Raw genomic sequence first — 22156 nt, 5'->3', positions numbered from 1 at the left:
ATTCACAGCTTTGTCTTCCAAAAATCATAGGAATACTGACGAGGGAAAAGGAGAGAGAAGTGAGTCATCCCGAGGAACACAGAAATGATAATGTCCAAATTGCTACTTAATTAAATAAATGAGATTGGTGTAGGCAAGCCCGGAGAGCAGAATGTGAAGCATTAGGGAAGGTAAAGAGGAGGTTGGACATTTGTTTTCTACTCTTAAAAGAAATCAATGAAAATAATGAATAGCCCTTGAAAGCAAAAAGTCACTGTGGAAAATCTGAATTTCAATTAGGAATGAGAAACATATTCTACACAGTTCAAAAGATTATATTTGATAAGATTTTTCTGCCTGCAACCATGTAACCCTTATTCAAAAATATAAAAAAACTCTAAAAACTTCACAGCCATGTATTACTTACTGGTAATGAACCCAGGAAGGTCCAAGAGTTTTCTTGAATTGTGCGAGTCCTACAATATCAATATAAATGAGCTCAACGATTCTGTCTCCTACAGTTGGGCAGCCAGACCGGTTTCCTACAACCTTCTTCATTATTCTAGAGAAAAGGCAGAAGAGAGGAAAAAAGAAAAATGATTTACTTCAAGGTACTACACTTAGTAACTTCAACAGCAAATAAACATCCTTCCCAATGGTATGGCCCTTCCCAATCCACTGCTTGCCCAAATTCTACCCACCCATCAAGGCCCATCCAGAGCCCTGAATTCTGATTCTTGCAAAGGCAAGTAGTGGCATACAAACACACCTTTGAAACCAAGAGAGATCTGGGTCTGAATCTGTCTTCACTAACCAGCAGCTGGGAGATCTTAGGCAGGTTACTGACTCTTACCTCATCCTCATGCAAACTACCACAAAACAGGATTGGGCACAGAGAAAATAAGACAGCAACCTCTCCGGGGCTCTCTGGGTGACTAAAGGAGGTACTGAAATGGAAGTACCTAATATATGCTAGGTACTCAGTGACTATCAGTTTCTCCCACATAGCCTGTTTATTTCTCTAGCTCTAACCTCCTAAATTTAGTCTTCAGTTTCTAGTCTCCACAACATAAACGTCTTTCTATACTGTCTTGTACTATTACTTAAGTTTTTCTCTATTTTTTTCTCAAACTTTTCCTTGGGAACCAGACTGCATTACAGACCTGCCACTATGGTTTATAGTTCTTAGTTACCTGTCCTTCAATCCACTCATTCACCCGCCTGTCCATACACACCCACCCTTGCACTGAGAGTCTACATACTTGATTGTATACCCACTTCACATGTGGGAGTGAATAACAACTAAACTAACCACACTGCCATTTACCCAGAAACCTGTCATCATGGATGCATTTTATCCCTGCTCATGGCAATAACAATCCTTCACCAAATTACGGACATCCTACTCCAAAGGACAAGACTCATCCACAGTACTCTGCTTTAGCTCCACACTGCCACCACTTCGGGCACCCTTCTCCTCTCCTCTGCACTTCCGAAAGAGCTAGGTTCTGTATAGCCAATTTCTTCCCAAGAATATGAAATTTTTTTCTGTAAAGAGCCAGATAGGAAACACTGTCATCTTTGTAGGCCATGAGTCACAGCTACTCAACTCTGCCCTTGGGGATTAAAAGTAGTCATAGATAATACATAAATAATTGTGGCTGTGTTCAATCAACTTAGTATTAACAAAAACAAACAGAGGGGTGCGTTTGGCCCACGCGCCATTGTGCTGATTCCTGGTCCGCCTACATTCAGTGGTTCCCAACTCTGTCAACACAACCGAATTGTGCACCAAAAGAGAGTTAAGCCTGTGTCCTACCCCAAAGGTTGTGATTTAATTAGCCTGGGATTATGCATCAGGCATTAAGCATCTAAAAAGATTTCTAGTTGATTCTAACATGCAGGCATGTTTGGGAACCACTCTTATGCTGCCTCCACAATTATTTTCTTAAATAAAATGCATCTGGACTTCTCACCAGTGCTTAAAGACCTCTACAGACTTCTTCATCAACAAATTTTCTGCCTGGTAGATCCTTAACATGCCTTTTCTGACCTCCCTAGGGAACACTTCTCCCTGGAGCTCCAAGAGTGCTCTATTTGTCCACCCACCCACTCATTCATTCATCCCTTCACTCATTTGTTCAATAAATAGGAGCATCCACTGTGCACAAGGCACTATTCTAGGTGCTAAATACATAGTGGTGAATAATACTCACAGTTTCAGTATCCCTATGCTTACATTCTAGCAGCCACACCTCAGTTAGTACTAACCACACTATACTTAGTGTAATGATTATGCAATGTATTAGCTGTAATTATCAAGACTGGCACCTCCTGACCACATGCTGTTCATCTCTGTATATCCCATACCAAGAACCAGCTCATGGAAAGCACTGAAAGAATGAATGTCTCTACTCCATAGGTTGTGCACCCAATGTGTTTTAGAGCAAGCAGGAGGCAGCATGCTAAAAGGATAAGGGTAATGATTGAGGTTCAGAAGACACCAAGTTTGTCTAGATCTGAAAGGAGCAATGCAGTACAGTAGTCAAGAGTATGGGCTTGGAAGTCAGACAGACACAGGACTCAAATCCTGGCTCTCCCATGTACTCTCCATGTGACCTTGAACAACTTCCTTTTTGGTTTGAACCTCAGTTTCCTTATCTTTAAAAGGCAGAAAGCAATAGCACCTACTTCCACGTTTGTACTAAGAACTAAATTTGCAAAATCATGTAAATTACTTAGTATCTAATGCCCAGTAAGTGCTCAACAAATGTTAGCTGTGAATAGTCATCACCAATGCTATTGTCATCAATAAGTGTTAACACTGCTGCTATAATCACCCTTATCACACTTTCAACATATGGAATCATTTCACATTGATGGCCCCTGTTATCTTCCTGATATTACTGCTTTCATCTCAATACTGCCACTGATCAGGCAGGGACCTTGGACCTAATACAAGTGACCTCTCTGGGTGTCCATGTCTTATACAATGAAGTAGGAGCAGGGTGGGCCATATTTTGTTTTAACATTCCTTCCATCTCTAGAATATTCATTCAAGATATTTCTTTTGGAACGCTAACACGGTGCAACATGACAATTTGGCTGCTGGGCAGAAAGTCTCCACGCGCAGTCATCCAGAAGGAGTGAAGGGGCTCTAAGCATTCCTGCTTAGCCAGCTGTGACAATCTAAAAGGGATTAAGAGAGGGCTAGAGCTAGAAGCAAATTTCAGAGAAATAGAAAATCCAAGTGGTTAACACACTCAGAGTTGAAAGTTGGCTAACTGAAAACTCACTCTATCCAAATTAAATTATAAACAGGAACCTGCCCTGTTCTAAGATTTAGAAAGCTTGATTTTGAGTAGGGAATGGTATGAATTTCAGCAAGAGACAGGGAATTAGGAAAGTCAATAATGTTTTGTGCTGCAGATGTTGGAAGCACCTGTAATAGCAAAGAATAAGCTCCTTAGTTTGCATTTTCTGGCATTCATTTGTGAAGCCTCTGGAGCCGAGAGCTACAATGAAAACATATTATCCTTTTCACAGTGTATGTATTTAGCTCCTGAAAATAATCTTCTTATCTCCTGTTTAGTGAATTATCACTTTCATTTTCCTCCACAAGAAATTATACACTAATAGAAGGCTTTAAGAGTTTACAATTTCTTTTTTGTGTTCTGATTTTAAAATTGAAAAGTAATCTCCTTACTCTTTGAGCTCAGCCAGTGAAGCTGAAATTCGAATGTCATGGCCCAGTAAGTACAGAGATGTAATTAAATCACTCCACTGAACTAATTCACCGAGAGGGCCACCACTAAAAGCTGTCTCTGCAATCTTAAATCCAGATTCCTTAGTCAGGAGTCCCAGGTGAACGAGGACCTGAAAAAACACAAAGAAGAAGATCCCTTTGAACCACATACAAACTCCATGGTAACACACCAAAAAGCAGTCAACCAATTCTCAAGTCATGTTTACTTTCTAATGAAATCGCAATATGGGGTAAGCGGTTTTTCTAGCAGGGACAAAGAATAGAAGGAAATGGTTCTCCACTGTTATTTTAGAGAAATACCGTATAAAAAGCAGGCTATATTTGGAAAATCAGACTTAAATGAGATTAAGCTAGGACAATAAAATATCTTTTAATAGTCTTGGGCTTTTCTCCACAGCTGGGGTATTTTTAAGCTTATAACATGGAAAATTTGAAACACATACAAAAGATGACGTGACAATATAGTCAGTTCTAATCACGCAATGTCAACAATTATTAACATGGGACAATTCTTATTTAATGTACACCCTCATTTTCTCTCAACCCCCTATAGCTTATCTTGAACCAAATTTCAGACATTGTATCCTTTCATTTGTAAGTATTTCAGTTTGGATCTCAAAAAGAAACAAATGTTCACTTAAACATAACCATAACATCATTATCACTCCTAAAATACCTGTTAATTCCTTAATATCATCCATTATCCAGCTAATGTTTACACTTCTTCAACTGTCCCTTATTTTTTTCCAGCACAGTTATTGGAGTCAGATGTCAGAGGAAGTGCATAAATTATAATTGCCTCACGTATCTTCCAACCTTCTCCAACATACTGTAGTACCTGATCTTCAATGGGAGGGTTGGGGGAGAGACTGTAATTTATTTGTCACATAAATTGGGTTGCATCTCTAATAGAGTTTCTCACACTTGAGAGGGGGCTGAGTGTGTAACAGATTCTTCTGTCCCTGGTATTTATGGTAAATTAGTAATTACTTGTATACATGATCAAATGAATATTTGATTTTTCTGGCAATACTACTCCATACGTGGCGCTGAGGACTTCCATTGGTGGGGACAATGCCTGGATGTCTCTATTTTGTCATGTTAGCAGCTGCTGGTGATCACTAACTAGATGCATTCATCCATGAGGTGTTGCAAAATGGTGCTATTCTATCATTCCTTCTGCATTTATTAGCTGGAATACTTTATTATAAAGAGAAGCTACCTTCATCAACTATTTCATTATTCTGAGGTACAGCTTACATAGAACAAGCCAGGCAAATACTTAATTCTTTCCCTTTATTTACCAATTTCAAAGTAACAAATTTGTTCTTTAGCCTACTGTAAGTAATAATGACCATAAAGGTTTTATAAATAAAATCATAGGTATATTTGATGTGTTTCAATAAATGCCACTTACTATCCTTACTAATCATTAAATTGTCCTATCATGGCCAACAGAGGCTTGTTCAGGTTGGCTTGTAAGTTCTTTGACACAACCCTGTAGTCTTTGATAGTTTTTTGCTCCCTAGGATGACAAGGTGTTCCAAGTTCATCATGTACAACTTCTGTTTCAGATCTTCCTTAGCCATTTTTCCAAGAACCTCTCATACCATTCAGTGGAAATGGTATGTAAAGATCAAAGTCTCGTGCTTAGGCTTTTCCAGTTTATACACTATGTATATCATTTCTCAGTGGACAGAGCTGGAAACTTATTTTCCTCAAGGATAAAATAAATCAGGAGTTCACATCAGTAATCACAATTCAAACTCGGGATTATAGTGCCTTTACATAACATTATCCATCCTACATCTGTATTTCCTCTCTCCCACCCTGAAAGTAACCGCTTCTCAGGGACACTAACAATTACTCACTTGCTTTATTCCAGTACACTGACCATATGATTAGTAAAACTTCTTTTATGATATTTTTGCAGTGTTTTTTCCTTTTTTGATATCCCATTGGAAATGCTGAACTTAACCGTGTCCTAGTCACTAAGAATCATCCTCTTTTGCGTGTTTATGGTAAAACTGGATACACGTCAGTTCATTTGTTTTATTTTCCTTGTGATTTTTAGGTATTGCTTTTTTTGTAATTAAATTTTATTTTACACTATGTAAAATGATTCTAGTATCAAATCTACAAATTAAGATACATTCAGAGAAGTCTAATTTCTCTACCTGTTGCCTCCATGCTACTTCGACTTCCCTTTTTTGAATTTTTTTTATTGTGGTAAAATATACAGAACATAAAATCTATGATTTAAACCATTTATAAGTGTACAATCCAGTGGCATTAAGTACATTTGCACTGTTGTGACTATCACTATCACCCATCTCCTTTTAATTTCATGGTTTATGATTCTTCTTAAAAAATATGAATAAGCATCTCTGCATATTATTCATGTGTGTATATATCTATAGGCATAAATATAGGTACAGATACAGATACATAAATTCTCCCTCCCTTTAAAAAAATAATGCTCACTACTCCCCATCTAACAATATTTCTTCATTTAACAATATATACTGGAGATTACCACATAGGATTATATAAAAATACTCTTTCTGTATTTTTACAGCCCATCTGCATTTCTGACCATCTGTTCTTCAATAGATGACTGTCTGGTGCCAGGGCAGTTGGTCCTGCTGTCTCATAAACTCAAAGGAATTGAGCAAAACTGAGCCACCAAACTGTGACTCCGGGTTTTGCAAGTTTCTGTACTTTTCTTTTTTGAGGGTATCAAATTAGTCTCATTTGGAATACGAAACTAATTTTTAATTTATTTTTAGATATGGGAACAGATTATTTATTTGCTCAGTTATTCATCCTCAGAGCAGTTCAACTAAAGCCATGGCCATTTCATCCACTACTAATAGGACAGAAGATCTTCCAAGCTCAGTGGTATTTCTGAGGTTTTCTAACATCTCCCCATGAACTTCAAAAAATTGGCTCAAATTTAATTCATAGCATCTCTGTCTCAGGAACATAAGCAGATGCACTCACCAAACAGAACAGAAATGGGACTCATCAAGTGCCCAAACTCCAGAAATGACAAAGAACAAAACTATGAAGTTGTCATGATGATGTCATGGGCAGTTCTCAAAGACTGTATTCGGGTAAAGACAAGAAAGTTAAGTTTTCATGCCACTGAGAAAGACAGTCATATGGTTCAAAGGAAAATCTGACAGGCTAGTATTCTGCTTGGCTCCACCCAAGGAACTCGTGTGCCAGTCCCTGCTAAGGAAGATGACTGTAACTGGGAGAAGAAAAGCCCAAAAATGGTTGTCCAAGAAACTGAGCAGATTCACCCTGAGGGAGTATCATTTTGAGACATAACATTTCTCTTAAGTCTTGTTTCCAAGCAAAATCAAATTGTAAAAAGAAAACAAAAACACACCACTGGCATCTAACTGAACTGAATTAATCAGAAGCTCACTTTTTTCCGCTTTCTCTTTTCAAGATTCTGCTTTTCTGCCAGGGACTTGATTGCTTGGATCCATGCATCAGCCATTCGCCGGATCCTTAGTCTCATCCACCGGAATTCTTCATGCTTTTTCATCATACTGTAGAGAGTATTAAAATCTGTACGAATTTCTGCCTAGAAACAGGAATTTAATAAAAAAGAATAGAAGATAAGAAGTCAGAAAGCATAATGGTTTTCATGATGTGACATTTGGAAACTTGAAAGACAGTCAATTAAACACAGGGCTTCAAAAGTGAGGCTTGTCTGCTCAATTTTACTTTAAGGTCCTATGACTGCAAATTGAAGCAAAGGCCACTGACTGCTGATCTGCTGCAAGGGACATCATTAAAAAATTAGAAATTGAGAAAGGCAGCACAGTCATTGCAAAGCCCTGAGCTATGTTAAAATGGTTTTTTTAATACAGTGAGCATGCTTCATGTACCTTGAAATTCCTGCACCCGAATTTATACTCCACTTGGATCTCTTGCAAGGCAGCTAATGCCTGGGAAAACTGATGTCAATTCTTAACAGGGTACCTGTAATTGTGTAGGCTGCCAAAAAAGCCTTATGCTGTCTACAGAGTTAAGTAGGGAAGTAAATGCTCATCTTTTAGTTTTGTTCCAGTCCAAAACAAACAAAAAGTCATTATTTTCTAAGGAATTTAAAAGCCATTTTCCTACCATAGCTGAATGAAATGTAAAATTCAGGCAGCAAAAACTTAAAAATCTAAGAACATTTGTATAATATAGCTGGCTACAACCAGTGACTGAAATACAGAAAAATAACACTATTGTTTACTTCAGGTAACATCTAAATAAAACCGGTTGATTTCATCTTTCAGCAGTCACCATAACTCATTCTAAACACTCGTCTGATCATGTCTTTTCTTGGTTCAACATTATTTCCCAAGTTTCCCCTGGTCTATAGCATGAGTCAGTCAACTATGGCTCTTGGGCCAAATCCTCCTGGCTACCTACCTGTTCTTGTAATAAAGGTTTGCTGGAACACAGCTACGCCCATGCATTTACATATTTGCCTATGGCTGCTCTCTGGGCTACAAGGTCAGAATTAAGTAGTTGGAACAGAGACCTCAAGGCCTGGAAAGATGAAATATTTCCTATCTGGCCTTTTAAAGAAAAAGTTGCTGATCCCTGGTCTAAAGAATAAAGACTTAAGCTTCTGATGTGGCACAGAAAGCCTTTCACAGCCCCTGCCTTCCTTCCCAATCTCATCTTTGCCACAATTCATGCAAAACCCTATTAATGTTATTCCACGGAACCATGCCTAAACCCCTGAAATACCACACCCTTGCACTGTATCTCTTCTCCTCACACAGACACCTTTCTTTCCTTGATCTAGTATAAACTCACCCATGATTTTAAATTCAGCTCTTTGCAATCTCTCCTAAACCCTGAGGGCTGAGATCGCCATTTCCTCATCAACTTCCATGGACCTATATATCAGTGTTTACACAGATGTGGTTATTATTAATAACCATCACCATTATTAGATCACAGAGTGCCTCCATATCTGGCTCCAGGTCTTACTTCATGTCACTTAGGAGCTGTCAGAGAACTGCTCAAAAAATATAGGCCAACTGGTTGACTGATTTGGTCACTCAAACTTCCACAGGACTGGGGATAGAAATTCTTCACTTTACCATTGTTGTAGGTTACAGATGGCATTTCTAGAAGATTCTACAAATATCATTTGGCATCAGACACAAATCATAAACCTACTTCCCAAAAGCACTTACCAATGAATTATGATCAGCTTCTTCATAGGGATTTTTTGCTCTCCAAGGTAAATGAGGACACCAATTTTCAACCTGAAAAATATATCAGAGCCACTAGGTATGGTGGTTCAATCTGCAAATGAATTACTGTACGTACAAAGCACTGAGCACAGCTGCTGGCACACAACTAGCACGCTATTTAACTGTGTTCTTAGTACGATTAGACTTAATGCTTTTAGCTGCCAACCTGTAGACAGGTGCCCTCTCAGAGGAAACAATAATCAGCAAAGGTCCTAGGAAGCACATGATTGCACTTTACATCTGTCCTTCCAAGGACTTTTTACAGCAACTGATTCCTTAAGCATTTAATCCTTACAATTCTACACCAGAAGGAGAAGGGGGCTTGTGGCAGAAAGTTGAAAGATGAACATTACTACAGGGGAATGAGAATGTAAAGGTGCCGCTGTGACTATTTAGCAAAAGGACAGGAATGATTTGTTATCTGCAGTGGCATGTCTAGAAAGGACATAGCATGGCATTTGAGCCACAGAACTCAATCATTTATCTCAGATTAGCAATGCAGCTGACAGTTTGAGGCTAATCGATCAAGGCTTTCCCTTATTTTCTGGCTCTTCACTTCTCACTATCTCAAGGAATGAAACGGTAAAAGCTATTTGAAAAAGAGATGAAAGGGGGGAAAAAAACCTTCAGTGATGCTGAGAGCCGTTCTGGAAGACTGTTCTGTCAATACCTAGAAGTTTAGAGAGATGAGGGGAGGAGAAAAAGAGAAAGGAAAAGTGCCAGATTTTAAAGGAATTACTTCAACAAGGTTAACAAAGAAAATTAGGCAAATGCATATTTTCTAGTAAAGGAGAGATGAAAAACACATTGAGTAATAATGCAGTCTGGCCACACAATTCCAAGACGGCATATTAGCCATTTCCGAGTATATATTGAGCTCTTTAATGATGGCTAATAAACAGCCCTTGAACAAATTTTTTGTATGGCCAAGTGGACCTCTGGAAATACAGAGAGCAACAGGGTGGGGGACATGCTAGGTCACTGAGAAGGCAGGGACTGTATGAGGCTGCAGCTTCCTGGGTCAGTAATGTCAAGACAGTCAGGATGGCTTGCCCTCCAGCTATGGATAAATTTTCAAAGAAACACAGCAGTTTCACTCATCTAGAATTGCTCTTAATGTAAGATGATTTTTAGTATGTCCAAAATAACTGGGTGATTTGCATAAAGCCATCTGCCACTGCACTAAGCAGAGGGCAGCAAAGCTTCGGGGAGGGTGGACTCCCTGGATAGGAAAAGTACAATATCTTCTTTGTCTTCTTGTGGAATAAAATTTGTGAATGACTTCAGGAGACTCAAAACGACTCCCCTTAAGGAAAGCTGAAATGGTCTTCACTCATAAAAAAAAAGAAAATAATAACTTGCTTGGATGCCCATGTCTGCTTACTGAGACCTTGCAGCCCTATCACCTGGAGCTCCACAAATGTGAAAAATGAGGGACAACCTGAGGGAAAGAAGACCCTGCAAGTGGATGAAGCTGCAGCTGGTCCACGCAGAACTGGACACCTCTGTACCTTGTCTTCTTAGGCTGGACTGAATTATTTAACTCAAATTAAATTGTTGTAAGTGGACTAAATAAAACGTTACTCTAAAGCAAATGCATAACATGAAGGTTTCACATAGATTCCAACCTACTGTGAGACTTTCAACCCCACACAAGAAGGATAAGGATGTGCAAGCAGGGCACAAATTTGAAGGCAACCTCACACTAAATAAATACTAAATGCACACAGCAACATGTCAGGATAAAAAATCTCCCCACGAATAGCATAGCAGGCAGAGATGAACCAAGACTATGAATAAAGGAAATCAGCCAAAAGGAGAGACATTAGTGAGACCAGCAATTGATCAAGGAGAGCGCATTCCTTCTTCACTCCTCTGACCTAAGAAGAATCTTCCAAAAGTCACTCCAATGAAAATATAATCCAAGGTGATCTTCAAAAATATGACTTTCCTACAGAACGCTCAAGACTTAAATTCCTCTTTGAAACTGATCATTTATGTCAGTTCTTGTTATTTTTAAATCACTGGATAATACTTTGCAAAGCTTCAAGGGCATTCCTGAAAATAGGGAAAACAAAGTCAGTCTATTTTAGCTTTTAGCAAGAATCTTGCCATTGCATATTCACTTGTAATGGATGAAAAACTAATTATAAATAACTTGACACAGAATGAGGATGGTGGATTTTTAAGGTTATTTTTGTACACACTGATAGGGTAACTGGTTAATAATTAAATTACACATAAACCAATTTCTCCATGGGGAGAAGGAAAAAAAAAATCAACTTTTCTTCCTGAGACCTCAGAGGATTACCCAGATTGGAAGAAAGCCAGCATGTAATTCCAAGTACTCAAACAGCCCTCAAATGAGCAACATTTTCCTAAATAACAGGATCATTAATATAACACTCAGGGAAAATCTTGCTCAAGGCTAGTAACTCAACCTCTTAATTCCTGTTTTCTGCCCCATCTACCCAGGGTCCTCTAAGGAGTTAACCCACCAGGTCAGCAGCCTGCCAAGAAAGCTAGACATTAGAACGAGCCCTCCACCTTCCTGATCTGGAAGTTCCTCTACTTCAAATAATTCTTACCATCTCTTCTCCTCCCAGCTCTCAGAACCCTAGTGTCCTGCACTTACCTCTTGTCACCTTCCTTCCTCCACTGGCTTGGGCACACCTTTCCACCTGTGACCCTAGGACAGAATTTTGTATTTGTCCTGGGTGCGGTCATGCACAGCTATGGCCCTGGACCCTCCCACTGTCTACTGTCTACCCCCCAGTGCCCTAACCCCTCCTGACTCCTGTGAGCCAGCAGCCCAGCCTCAAGATTCCTGCCAAGGAAGGGACTGCGTAGGCTTAAAATAGTCCACAAATCACCACACTAAGTCTAAGAATTGAAAACCATCTGAGTTCATGGCAACATGCACGCAACAATCAATAGAGGAGCAGAATCATTACTCTAAAAACTTTAATTTGAAGCAAAACTCCTTGACAGGAACTAATCTTTTTAGTGGCCCTACCCTTGGGCCACAAAATAAGGAGACAGCAAAAACAGAAAAAGACCAGCCAGGCTAGAACTCTGGAACATTAGCACATATTCCTTGGAAAGGGTCCTATAAATCACTTTCCTTGAATGGGGAGATAGAAAATTAACCAATCTGATTTTTGACATGCCTCCTCTCAATGATTTAAACCTCTTTGATCTGGGAAGGTTTTGAAGCTTCATTATGAGCAACATGAATCAAAGCAAAGTCCCTAAACAGAGCTCAAGCTGGTCACATTTTCAAGGTCCATAGGACGAACTCATTATATTTAAGAAAAAAAGAAACTGCTGGTAGATCCATATACAGCTCGTTGGAATTTAAAGGGGAAAAGAAGTAATAAAATTGTAACAAAAACATGTAAGAGGTTTACTGTATATATGCATGTACTTAGGTATAACCATTTCATGCTTTTGGAAGAATAATGGTCGGGCTGTTAACAGCCTCTCTTGTGATTAACATGAGTGTTTTGCTCTACTGAATTACCAACATACAGAATTTCATGCTGTATTTTTCAGACAGTTGAGTGCAACCAAAACTAAATGAGAAAAATGCATAAGAAAACTCTGAGATGATCTCTAGATGATGGTCTTATGGGTGTGTAGCTCTGGAAATAAGGGGGTTCCCCTCCGGGAGCAAATTCCCCTATGAATCTGGTGAAACCCAAGTAAAGCAAGGAAAAGGGCAGGTTGAGAGACTTTCATTTTCTCCTTTATGCTGATCTGCATATTATGAGTTTTATTACAATGAACATTAATGGAACAATTTCTAAGGGAGTCATATAAGCATAGAATAATTTACTGAAGGTTTACAATATGTCAGGGCCTCAGGGAAAGAAAGCAAGCTTGCGTGCGCCATCTCATGTAATGCCCTGAAATGCCCTTTGATGTGGGAACCATTGCCAGGTTACCTGTGGGAAACCAGGCTTAAAGGGTTAGGATCTTGCAGACATAAGCTCACCAGTGAGCAGCGGGGCTGCGTGACAACTGGGCTGGGAGACAACTGAGGTCTGTCGCTCCCCTGACCAGGGTATGTTAGAGTCACCTGAACGGCCAAGCTTATGAAGGACAAGAGAGCTGGTGATGGGAAAGAGGACTGCAAGGAGAATCAGCCGAAATGATCTGACACCCAACTCTACAAACCATGAGGCATATAACCTCAAACCATTTGACTCAAAAGTTTTCTCATCTATAAACATGAAGGAGTTGGCTCAGGTGACTTAGTAATAGTTCTATTACACTATTAAGATCTGAAAAAAAGAATTTGACATCATCCTATCAGATTAGTTGGCTATATATCAAAAGGATACAGTTGACTATATATGTCTATTCATTTGATAACACTGATTACTACACATATATACATATATTTGTTATATGGATGACACAGCAAATGAAGCTGCTCATTAAGGCATATGCTTTAAAGAAAAAAAAAGGACTTCTCTACCCAACTCTACCCTGCTGCCCATTCTACTTTATAAAGTTTCAAAAAGGCAATGCATATTGTCTACACATGTAAGTGGTTCAGCTATGTAGACTAGTTCTCTGCACCAAACACCTGAAGTGATTAAAACTGTGGCCAAACTGCTGGTTAGAAATGGTTGTGTCTGGGGTGGGGTGGCGGGGTGAGGGACATGAAGGATAACAACAAAACTCCAATACACCAGGAGACAAACACTAGGATCAGCACGTTACACACATAACCTCATTTGGTCTTCAAATCATCCCTGGGGAAAGGTGGTTCTTCAGCCATAAGGACATAGTGTAGGGGGCCCACAGCTGAGGGCTGAGCACCATCAGTCCTGCTCCAGAGCTCAGGCACTTGATCACCACACCACATGCAAGGAAAGCAGACACCGGTCTCCTGCAGTGCCTTAAGTATGTCCAGTCTTCGATATTAGACTACTACTGCCTGCATCCTCTGTGTAAAAGCCATCAAATGACTCTATCTGCTTCTACAATGGGGCGACACTGAAAGGACAAGGAGAGCAGTAGCTCCCTCCTTGCAACTCTTACCCTAACATCTGGTCTGTGCAGCAAGAGGGTTCACTGTTCACCTAAACTGGACCACATCACACACTAACTCCAGCCCACCAGTGGCTTCTCCTTGCACTCGGAATAAAACCCAGAATTCATAACAAGATCCTACAGAATCTGACCTCAACCCTTACATGCCTGCCTCATTCACCCTGCCCTACGTCCAAGAACCTCCATGCAAGTCCAAACAGACATTCTTACCTCACAAGGGTTACCAGACCAGGGCCAGGGGATGGTGAAAGAAGGACATGCAGCTAAATTAGAATTTTAGATAAACAATTACTTTTTTAGTGTAAATAGGGACCATGCAGTATTTGTCTAGTACTTATAGTTAAAAAAAAGTCATTGTTTACCTGAAAGTCAAATTTCACTGGGTAGCCTCTATTTTGCCTGGTAACCCTACACCACAGGGCTTCTGCATCTGCTATTCTTTCTACCCGAAACACTCTTCCACAGTTCCATGTATCACCCCCTTAACTTCCACACTAAGCTCCAACTTTTCTTCAGAGAAGCCTTCCGCGACCCGCTTACCTGGCCACTCTACATCCTTACTCTATTTTACTTTTTCCTTGAATTACTCACCCCTGGTGGAAATTATTTCATGTACATATGGTTGACCACTGTTTGCTGTCCCATCCAAATGTAAGCTCCGTAAGGAAGAAATTTTAATTTGCCTATTCAGTGCTCAATCCTCAGCCCCAAGAACAGTGCCTGGCACATGGTAGGTACTCAGTCACTTTTTGTTGAGTAGTGAATGAACAAATCAAAGACATGATTTGAGCACTAAAGACAGTCATGACAGTGATGCTCTTTTCCATGTAAGTGGCATCTGTCCATTGTTTATCATTTTATTAGAACCTTTCCACAAGACACTGTGGCAGGCCAGGTAGGCTTTCCCTTGAACTCAGGAGAAACTGGACTGAAAACTCAAGGGAAAGGTCTAGGCCACAAAGCTCTAGGTAGGAGGGGGCTCCAGAAAGGCAATCAGGCCTGTGTTCTCCATAATACTGTACTCCCACCCACTAAGGGAAGCAGGAATATTACGAACCGGAAGTATGAAACCAACAATGGCAAGACAGAGCCGAGGGCTGGGGCAATCCATGTAGTTCTGCTCAGGGTATCAGGCAAGGGCCAGAACGTAAAGACAAAGCTGCAGCAACTCTGCACATGCCACAAAACCAGTGGGCTTCCAATGGACAGGGTGCCCCAGCGTTTCAGAAGCCCAGCCCAAACAGCCGTAGAACTATCAATTTTCCTTTACACAGGAGAGGCAGCAAATGAATTCCTCTGTTGCCAGCCACAGACAATGCAGAGATACTGCCTACCCCATGTCACTGAGCGCACTTCCTGAGTCATGGTGCCCAAACTGGCCCCATCAGGCCTGCATCTGCACAGAGGGCCCGGTGACAGCCAGAGTCACCCAACTTACAGCAATAGTCATAGTCTAGAGGACCAGGGACATAGTACCTCTTTGGTGTTAATGTGCAATTTTGACTGAAGCATAGATCAAGGCAAAGAGTGCTAAGTGACAATAAGAATAAAACATGGGCAAGAAAGCTGTGCCTCTTCTGTGAAGCCTTCCATTCTAATAGTCTAATCTGATCTCCAGCCATGCCTTTTAGATATATTATAGAGCATTATTTTAAAATTGCTAGTAAGTGCTCAAAATGCTCTACTTCATGTCTCAAACTTAATGTTTTATAGATTTTAATGCTACAAATTTTACAGTAACCTTTTTTTTTATGGATAGAAAGGTGATAACTGGCAGAAGTTACTGAGAACAAACAAAATAACCTACCACCCACTTTTTAATGCTTTAAATAGTGCCACTCGTTCAATAAATACATCTGCCAGACACCATTACTCCTGTGAACAAAACAGACAAGCATCTCTCTGGAGATTACCTTCCATGCACTTGTTCTTAATGTTGGATGTTGATGATCACCCCAGGACCTTTGCACTTATTGTTCCCACTGCCCCCTAAACAGCTCTGTCAGATATCTGTATTTCTTTCTCTATTATTCCGTTAAAATAGATGCTCAAACATCATCCTCTCCCCTCTTCTCCATAGGGCATTTTCTGACTTATCTAAAGCTGACACCATTGTTCCTCAACAGTTTTTAGACCCCTCACTTGTTTTATCTTTCTCCATCACAACTTACTATAATCTAGGAGACATATTTCACTGTTTTTTTTTGTTGTTGTTTCCCCTTACAAAACATAACCTTAACGAGGAGAGCTTGTCATTTAGTTCATTGTTATATCCCAGGCACCCAGAAAACCCAGTAACAATGAAGGCTCCAGGCACCCAGACTGTGATCTCTAAGGTTACCTCCCATTAAGAGGAACCAATGATCCTTAGGGAAATGGCTGATTCCAGGTCTAGGGCAGAAATTGTTTAAGATGAATTTGGAAGATTTGGTCATACCACATAACCAAAAACCATTAAAAATGATCAGGATTAGATAAAAAGGATTCAGAAGACACTTTGAGAATTGGCTCCCACTGGCCAATAAAGGGGCAATTTGTGAATCAGTTAGAAAATACTTGGAAAGGATTGAGCATATGAAATATGTTTCAATAAATGACTTCATAATGATGATAAAAACCAACAAGCAGATAAACAAATAAGATACTGGTCACCAGTGGAAGATGCTAGAGAACAAAGAGAGAAATAAACAAGATTTCCTGTATGAACTGTCCCTTGGGGAAACCAAATACCAGATGAAGAGTCACTTCTATTTATAGAGGTATTGCTGATAAATTAAGAGGGAACCTTTCCCTAATGAATTAATGAGTCTAGCCACGATCATCAATTGCTTCTAACATCACAAAAAGATACACAATGGAGCACCAAATGCCTCCTAACAGAAGTATACAATACTATCCATGACAAGGCTTCGCAAAAAAAAGTAAAGCACAACTCTTATCAAGCCTCAGATCTAACTATCAACTATGAGAAATAACAAGGCACAGGTTAACAAGTTAAGTAACAACATGGAGATACAATCATCAACTTTCAGAGTATAGCAAACTCTCTAAGGCAAATGAAGTTTCTCAAAAAAAAAATTATAACAGGGAAAAAACAGGAGATGGAAAGAAACCTAAAATTAAAGAGAGACCGAAGAGACACCAACAATAACAATTTATGTTCCTTACTTGAAACCCAGTTCAAATAAATAAACTTTAATTAGTAAGACTACTTAGAAAATGAGAATGTTAACCTGGTATATATGATATTAAGGATACTGTGTTAATTTCAGATATGAAATGTTATTCTTAGTTACAACGGGAGTAGTTACTTATTTTAAAAGAGTCTCTTAAAGATATATATTGAAATCCTCACAGAGGAGGATACGACCTTTGGAATTTGCTTCAAAATAATGGACCAGGGAGAGAGTAAATGAAATGAGTTGAATTGACAATTGTTAAATCTGAGTCATGGGTACACGGGGGTTTATTACACTCTTCTGTAACTTTGAAATTTCCATATTAAGAAAGTTTAAAACAAAAATTCTACAACTGTTTCAATGAAAACACAAGCACAAGAAATCATAAGAGACAGTATTTAAAAGTTTGTAAAAAACAAATTGGAACCCCAATCTGCTATATGTATTTCAAGGGGCAAAGAGGTGTTGGTTTGGAGTAGGCAAGTCCTGCTACTTATGCCTCAAAATTTTTGTAAGGTGGAGGCTCCAGCACTAAGTCTAAATATAAATGTTGCAATACCTGAAACTTACAAACAGAAGGCATCACTAAGAAGATAAACTTAGGGATCAGGGAGAGGTTGAAGGCAGAGAACTGAGAGGTCAGTTAGGTTGAGTGACAAATACTGTTCTGTAAACTCAGAGTTGTTTTTAAAAAATCCTTTCTGTGAGGATGTCTTAGAATGTAGGTAATAAAAGCAATGAAAACACATAGATGAAAAAGATAGAAATAAAAGCTGAACTTAGAAAAGTGAAAAGAACATGATCATAAATCTCTGCCACCTCCCTTACCACCAAGAAATATTATCTCACAGAGAGGGAATTTCCTTTTTCAAACGGCTAAACATTTAGGAGGTGTATGTTGGTATTCTCAGGCAACAGTTCAGTGATATTTTTAAAGTACTCCCTAACCCACCCCCAAATGTTAAGTATGTTTTTTCATTCATAGTTTTCTCCTGCAACCTAAAGAGTCAATTCTTTATCACAGCCCACTTTGAAAAATTAGTCTATGCAACGCCATTTCCAAGTTATCTTTAGCAGCCAACACAGCCCGTAAATCCAAATCATTATACTGGTTATTAGTATTTCATTTCATGCTCACATTCACAAACATTTAAGCTTTCAACCTTTGCTGTTGGGCATTAATCTTGGCATTAATCAAAGAATTAAGTATGCTGAATTTACACTCAAGGTTAATAGCATGCTCAGCCAATATTAGTTTTACATATTGCCAAGGGAGAACAGAAAGAGGCAAAGACCTTTATGCCTGTTGGTGAAATATAAGAAACAGATTGATGTGTAAGGCATGAAATTGCTTCTTTTGTTCCTTTATGAGCGATTCATGCACCCATGTGCACACAACACTCACTCATCCCGTTCAAACTGGCATCTGAAGCAATAGCTTGTACATATCCTAACATTTAGCAATTCATCACTGGGCAATTTGATTATTTCTGAGCAACTATACTGGCAATGGCAACAGAAGTGCTTAAGGAAAACCAGCACAAACAAATTAAGAAGTTTGGAGGGGGTGATGGTTGCTTATTGCTGGAATAATTGTATAAATAGAAAAATATGTGTGGGTGTTAGATATATCAGCATCATCTATCAATATAATATCAATAGGGGTAAAGAAATTCATTCTAAGTTTCATAACAGTTGATAGCAATAAAAGGCTCTGAAGAGGGCTAAGTTAATACACCTGAAACAATGACAAAGTAATTACTTTATAGGGCCTTGTCTTTGTAACGGAGTAGTTACATGGCTCACAAAAAAAGATACAGAAAATGAACTGCCTGATGATCTGGAAATGCAAGGCTGTCTAATGAATCATTCATTCACTCCCACCACTTGGGAAGGCTGAGCACCTGGTTTCCATGAGTTATGTCCCAGGGAGAATCCATGCTGTCACTCTTTATTGGGTGTAGGATATTAAAATTATGCGTATTTGAAAAGTGGCAATGAAGACTGATGAATGCAGATTAGCTAAATTCTGTTCTATATACTAACCTATTCCAAACACAAGCAGCCCTGAGTGCAAACTGAATGCAAAGTCAATACCGACAAATCACTTCCCTGAGTTCGGTTCTCCTGCAACACGAAGGGGCAACAGTAATGGCAGGTGCAGAGGTACTAAGCAATCTCATCTCTCTGAGCTCCGTGACTTTTGCCCTTGGTGGACAGCATGCAGAGAAGAACAAACTGAGTCCCACTGTATGCCGGACACCTCAGAAACCTCTCCCCAACTCTGACAGTAGAGAGCCAAGTCATGGAGAGGTTTCTGAGGTGTCCAGCATACAGTGGGACTCAGTTCATTCTTCCCTGCCTGCTATCCACCAAAGGCAAGGACCAGACCTCCACCACCCCGACCCATCCCTAGTACAGTGTCAGACACAGAACCAGCGTCTGTGGGGATGATGAGGGTCTGTGCGTAAATGTTGATGGCTTTACTTCCTAGGATTTACCAAAAGAGATTTGTAGACCTCACATTCATGAGGGCAGAAGTAGAAGTTTATAATCCCATAATGCAGTGGAAGGTGACACACTGAGGCGATGAGTAGGAAGAAATGAGGAAGAATGCCATCTCCTAATATTGGTCTGAATCTAAATGCCTCAATCCCACTGGGGACTGACCATGCCAGAGACATTTAACTTCATGTCCTTTCTTACATCTGTCAAAGTTCTGAAGTTAGACATAAATGCAAACAAGAACTGGCTCTTCAATAAAGATTAAGAAAATAAGTCACTTGTGCATCTGTTGATCAAGTAAGTAAATTAAATGAAGATGTCTCTCTTAATCATGTTCCCAATTGCCAGAGAAACCTGGCATACAACACAGGTTAAATGAAGTAAACAAAAGAAGGAAAGGTTTAAGAAAGCAAGAAAAAAGAAAAAAGAAACTGAGCAAAAAAAAGATAAAGCCATAGATATGTCCAGGTTTTTAAAAATCATTGGAATGGAATTAATTGGCTTTGGAAAACATTTCAAATAATCTCACATTAACAAAGGTGGGGTGCACAGCTGCTGCGTACATCCAGCTCACAACTAGAATGTGTATGTAAGTGTCCTACCCAGAGAAAAGGAAAACAGCTGAATTCCTGTATTACTGGAAGTCAAGGGCTCAAAAATTAGATTAGGTTACTGAATGAGAACCAGAAACTGACTCAATTCTAAAATGGAATCAAGGTCCCACATAAAATGTCCCCACAATTGTCTTCAAATATTGACAATATCAAAAGCCATACAAATGGCAATGTTTACTGGGTGTCATCTATCTGCCAGGCTCTATTCTAAGCATGCTCCCATACATATATATATATATGTATATATATATACACTCAGAAATCCTCATGGTGGAATTCTTTAACAACAAAATTAAAACTATTGTTTTATAAAGGAAGAATCTGAGGCACAAAGAAGTCTCTTTCCCAAAAGCAGAGTTTAGAAAGCATCAAACGCAAGCTCAAGTCAGGTCAGAGGCCCTAGGGCAGTACTTCCTCCTGAAGTGGCCACACTGGTGAAGTCCTCCTCTAATCCTTACAGTGACACCTATTAAGATGTTACTATGATAAGATGGAAATTTATTTTAAGAGTCTGGAATTTCAAGGTTATTTTCAGATGAAAACTTTGAAAAAGTTCCTCATTCTCTTCCTAGGGGAATTACCTCCACCCCCATCCAGGCTCAATTACCTGCATCCACTCTACCTCTTCCATTGGACTCTTAAGATAATGAATGCATAGCATGGTGCCAAGAAAATGAGTTCTCAGGAATTGTTGACAATCAAAGGATAGAACAGATGTTCAGTATGTTCACTGAACTAATTCAGCTGAACAAAAAGAAAAACCTGCTCTTCTGTGTAAGAAGAAAGTGAAATAGGCTAAGGAAACACCATTCTACACCTGGGGGAGAGAAAAAAAACAGTTAAAGGCTCTGATGAAACATCCAGGCTCCAATAGAAGTGTACATGATCCGTCCCATCTTTACACAGCCTGATCTATTTCACTCCTCTCAATTTACCTTTACCAGAACCTACCCCCCTTTTCTCTCAGCTACATGTTCCTTCACTGTGGGCAGGGGTAGGGTGGCATTTTAAGGGAACTAGGGCACAAATAATCTCTTCTGCTTTCCTCTGGACCATTCTCCCACCCCTTCCCAGCTCTGGATTTGAGATGGATAAAGAGGGTGGGAGGGAATGTAAAATCCTCTACCTTTCCTGCCACACTCCACCTCAACATGCAAACTGTCAGGACGGGGTGATATTAACTCAGCTTGTCAATCAGGGAGCACAGTTGGACTCTGGCTAAATTCTATCAAAGGGCAAGGGAAAGAAAACTTTTGAAAATTAAACCGAAGGGGGAAGCTTTCCTCAGGGCAGGAAGGTGCATCTAAATGACTTCTCCTAGCTGGAGTGAAGTTTCACCCATGGCCCCAGGCCTTCCTCATCTGGAGAAGGAAATGAGAAGGTGGGCCACAGGCTACCCAAGCTAGAAACACTCAAATGAACATTACAAACTCAATTTGCCAGCAGCCTGCTAATGTCAGCACCACACACCCAACTCTCTGTGCTTTTAATTTCCAAGGGGTATTTCAACTATCATCACTAGTTCTGAGGGTTCCCAAGGTGGCCATGAAGTGGGCATGGTGCAACACTGTCAAAAATAAAAATAAAAAAGCCTGAGGGGATCTTAGAGGAAGGAGACACAAAGGTGCAGGAGAGGGACAAACTCCACAGAACCCAGGGCCACATGTCCTGTAGCAACACTGCATTGGCTTCCATCCCAAAAAGCCATCCCTGTCACCTTACAACACAGAGGAGAGGTGCCTGAGTCCCACAAGGAAAACTACAGCAAAA

The 22156-nt window shown here is 39.7% G+C and overlaps 1 protein-coding gene across 5 annotated transcripts in view; it reads right to left on the bottom strand.

Annotated features, from left to right (window-relative positions):
• Positions 1-22156, bottom strand: part of MGAT5 (alpha-1,6-mannosylglycoprotein 6-beta-N-acetylglucosaminyltransferase) — a 362412-nt gene that overhangs the window by 125598 nt on the left and 214658 nt on the right. For all 5 annotated transcript variants that reach the window (XM_037017057.2, XM_037017059.2, XM_037017058.2 and 2 more), the window contains 4 exons: positions 8965-9036; positions 7182-7343; positions 3686-3855; positions 407-541 (listed from right to left, as the gene is read on the bottom strand). In XM_037017057.2, the coding sequence (XP_036872952.1) occupies positions 407-541; positions 3686-3855; positions 7182-7343; positions 8965-9036 (539 nt within the window). The remainder of the gene's footprint in view (positions 1-406; positions 542-3685; positions 3856-7181; positions 7344-8964; positions 9037-22156) is intronic.

Source organism: Manis javanica, chromosome 7 (genome assembly GCF_040802235.1).
Source record: "Manis javanica isolate MJ-LG chromosome 7, MJ_LKY, whole genome shotgun sequence".
NCBI classification, from domain to species: Eukaryota; Metazoa; Chordata; class Mammalia; order Pholidota; family Manidae; genus Manis; species Manis javanica.
The sequence above is the reverse complement of the archived record's forward strand: the minus strand, read 5'-3'. Positions and strand labels throughout refer to the sequence as shown.